Source organism: Perkinsus marinus (assembly GCF_000006405.1).
Source record: "Perkinsus marinus ATCC 50983 genomic scaffold scf_1104296953044, whole genome shotgun sequence".
NCBI lineage: Eukaryota > Perkinsozoa > Perkinsida > Perkinsidae > Perkinsus > Perkinsus marinus.
In genome coordinates this window covers 1-1,180 of record NW_003208642.1, presented here as the reverse complement: position 1 = coordinate 1,180, position 1,180 = coordinate 1, and the positions used below count along the sequence as shown (strand labels likewise).

At 46.6% G+C, this 1,180-nt stretch overlaps 1 protein-coding gene across 1 annotated transcript; it reads right to left on the bottom strand.

Annotated features, from left to right (window-relative positions):
* Positions 1–98: 98 nt before the first annotated feature.
* On the bottom strand, positions 99–505 carry Pmar_PMAR016636 (hypothetical protein; the record flags this gene model as incomplete). The annotated part of the gene is made up of 3 exons (XM_002776672.1): positions 99–209; positions 259–398; positions 448–505. 3 exons carry the CDS (start codon positions 503–505, stop codon positions 99–101), a joined length of 309 nt encoding a protein of 102 aa, XP_002776718.1.
* Between the last annotated feature and the right edge of the window lie 675 nt (positions 506–1,180).

Here is a 1,180-nt window from a genome sequence, read left to right as displayed (position 1 = left end):
CACGCGAGACAAATATGGAATGAGAGGATGATAAAAATAGTCAACATGAACTTCACGTCCTATCGTTGTTGCCAACAGTTGTCGAGCTGGGTCGAAGCTTACTTGATGGGTTTAGCACGAACTCCTGGGGGTGGAGCTTTCTTCCCTTCGAGCCTAACGAATCTAGTTACCGTTGCAGATTCCACACACGCATGAGCATACAACATGACCTGAAAGATACCATCCCCAACAAGTCGATTTATACTCCCCTTAGTTCACCTGCTGACCCTTCACGATCGGTACCGAGGTATCGAAAACAACAATCTTAGCTCGTATGACAGTGGAGACTTGGCAGGCTGTGCTATTGGCAGCAGCAGCACAGAGCACCGAACCTCTGATGACCATGTACGGGTCCACACCTATGAGCATGAAGATAGTGCTAAAGAATATCTCGGGTATCCTCCTCACCTTGCAGTGTTGCTAGATCGATATAGTCTCCAGGGTACCCCTCAGCATTAACACTCATCTGTACGTCTTCACCATTACGGTATCTACCATTTGCTCATCGTGTACTCGGTTAATCGGCATTCGTGCGTTGACGAAAGTATAGAGATGATAGCGATGAACAGAGCGACCAAGCATAATACGATGCCATATTTGAAGATAGACTCTACTATGGCCATCGCAACTTTCATAGTAAGTAAGGAGCGATAACCTTCCACTATAGAAAGGGGTAATAGACACTGAGGGTGTTTTAATATGATGACCACCGCAAGTGCCTCCAAACCAGTTCAACAACAGCTTACACATTTCTGATTGTACACACACTCGAGTCATCTCCCCGACCAGGAAGCACAACGATCTTCTGCCCGCTCTTGAATGTTCCTTGCTCAACTCGACCTGATATCTGATAGAAAACATGCGTGCTTGCCAAAGGATAATGCCAAGTTGAACCTCAGATATCCTCACCTGAGCCCCACTGCTGGACTTGTATACATCAGCCACTGCTATCCTCAAGGGAGCAGAGAGCGATGCCTTCGTGGCACAGCACTATCAGTAGAAGCCGACTCTGCCAGTTTGTCGATAGCTGTCACCAACGTGTCACCTACCGGAACGAATACTACTATCATGTGAATCACTGGATAATGAAACCGTTTGCATTCATGACACTACAGATGTCAACGACAAAATACCGACATAA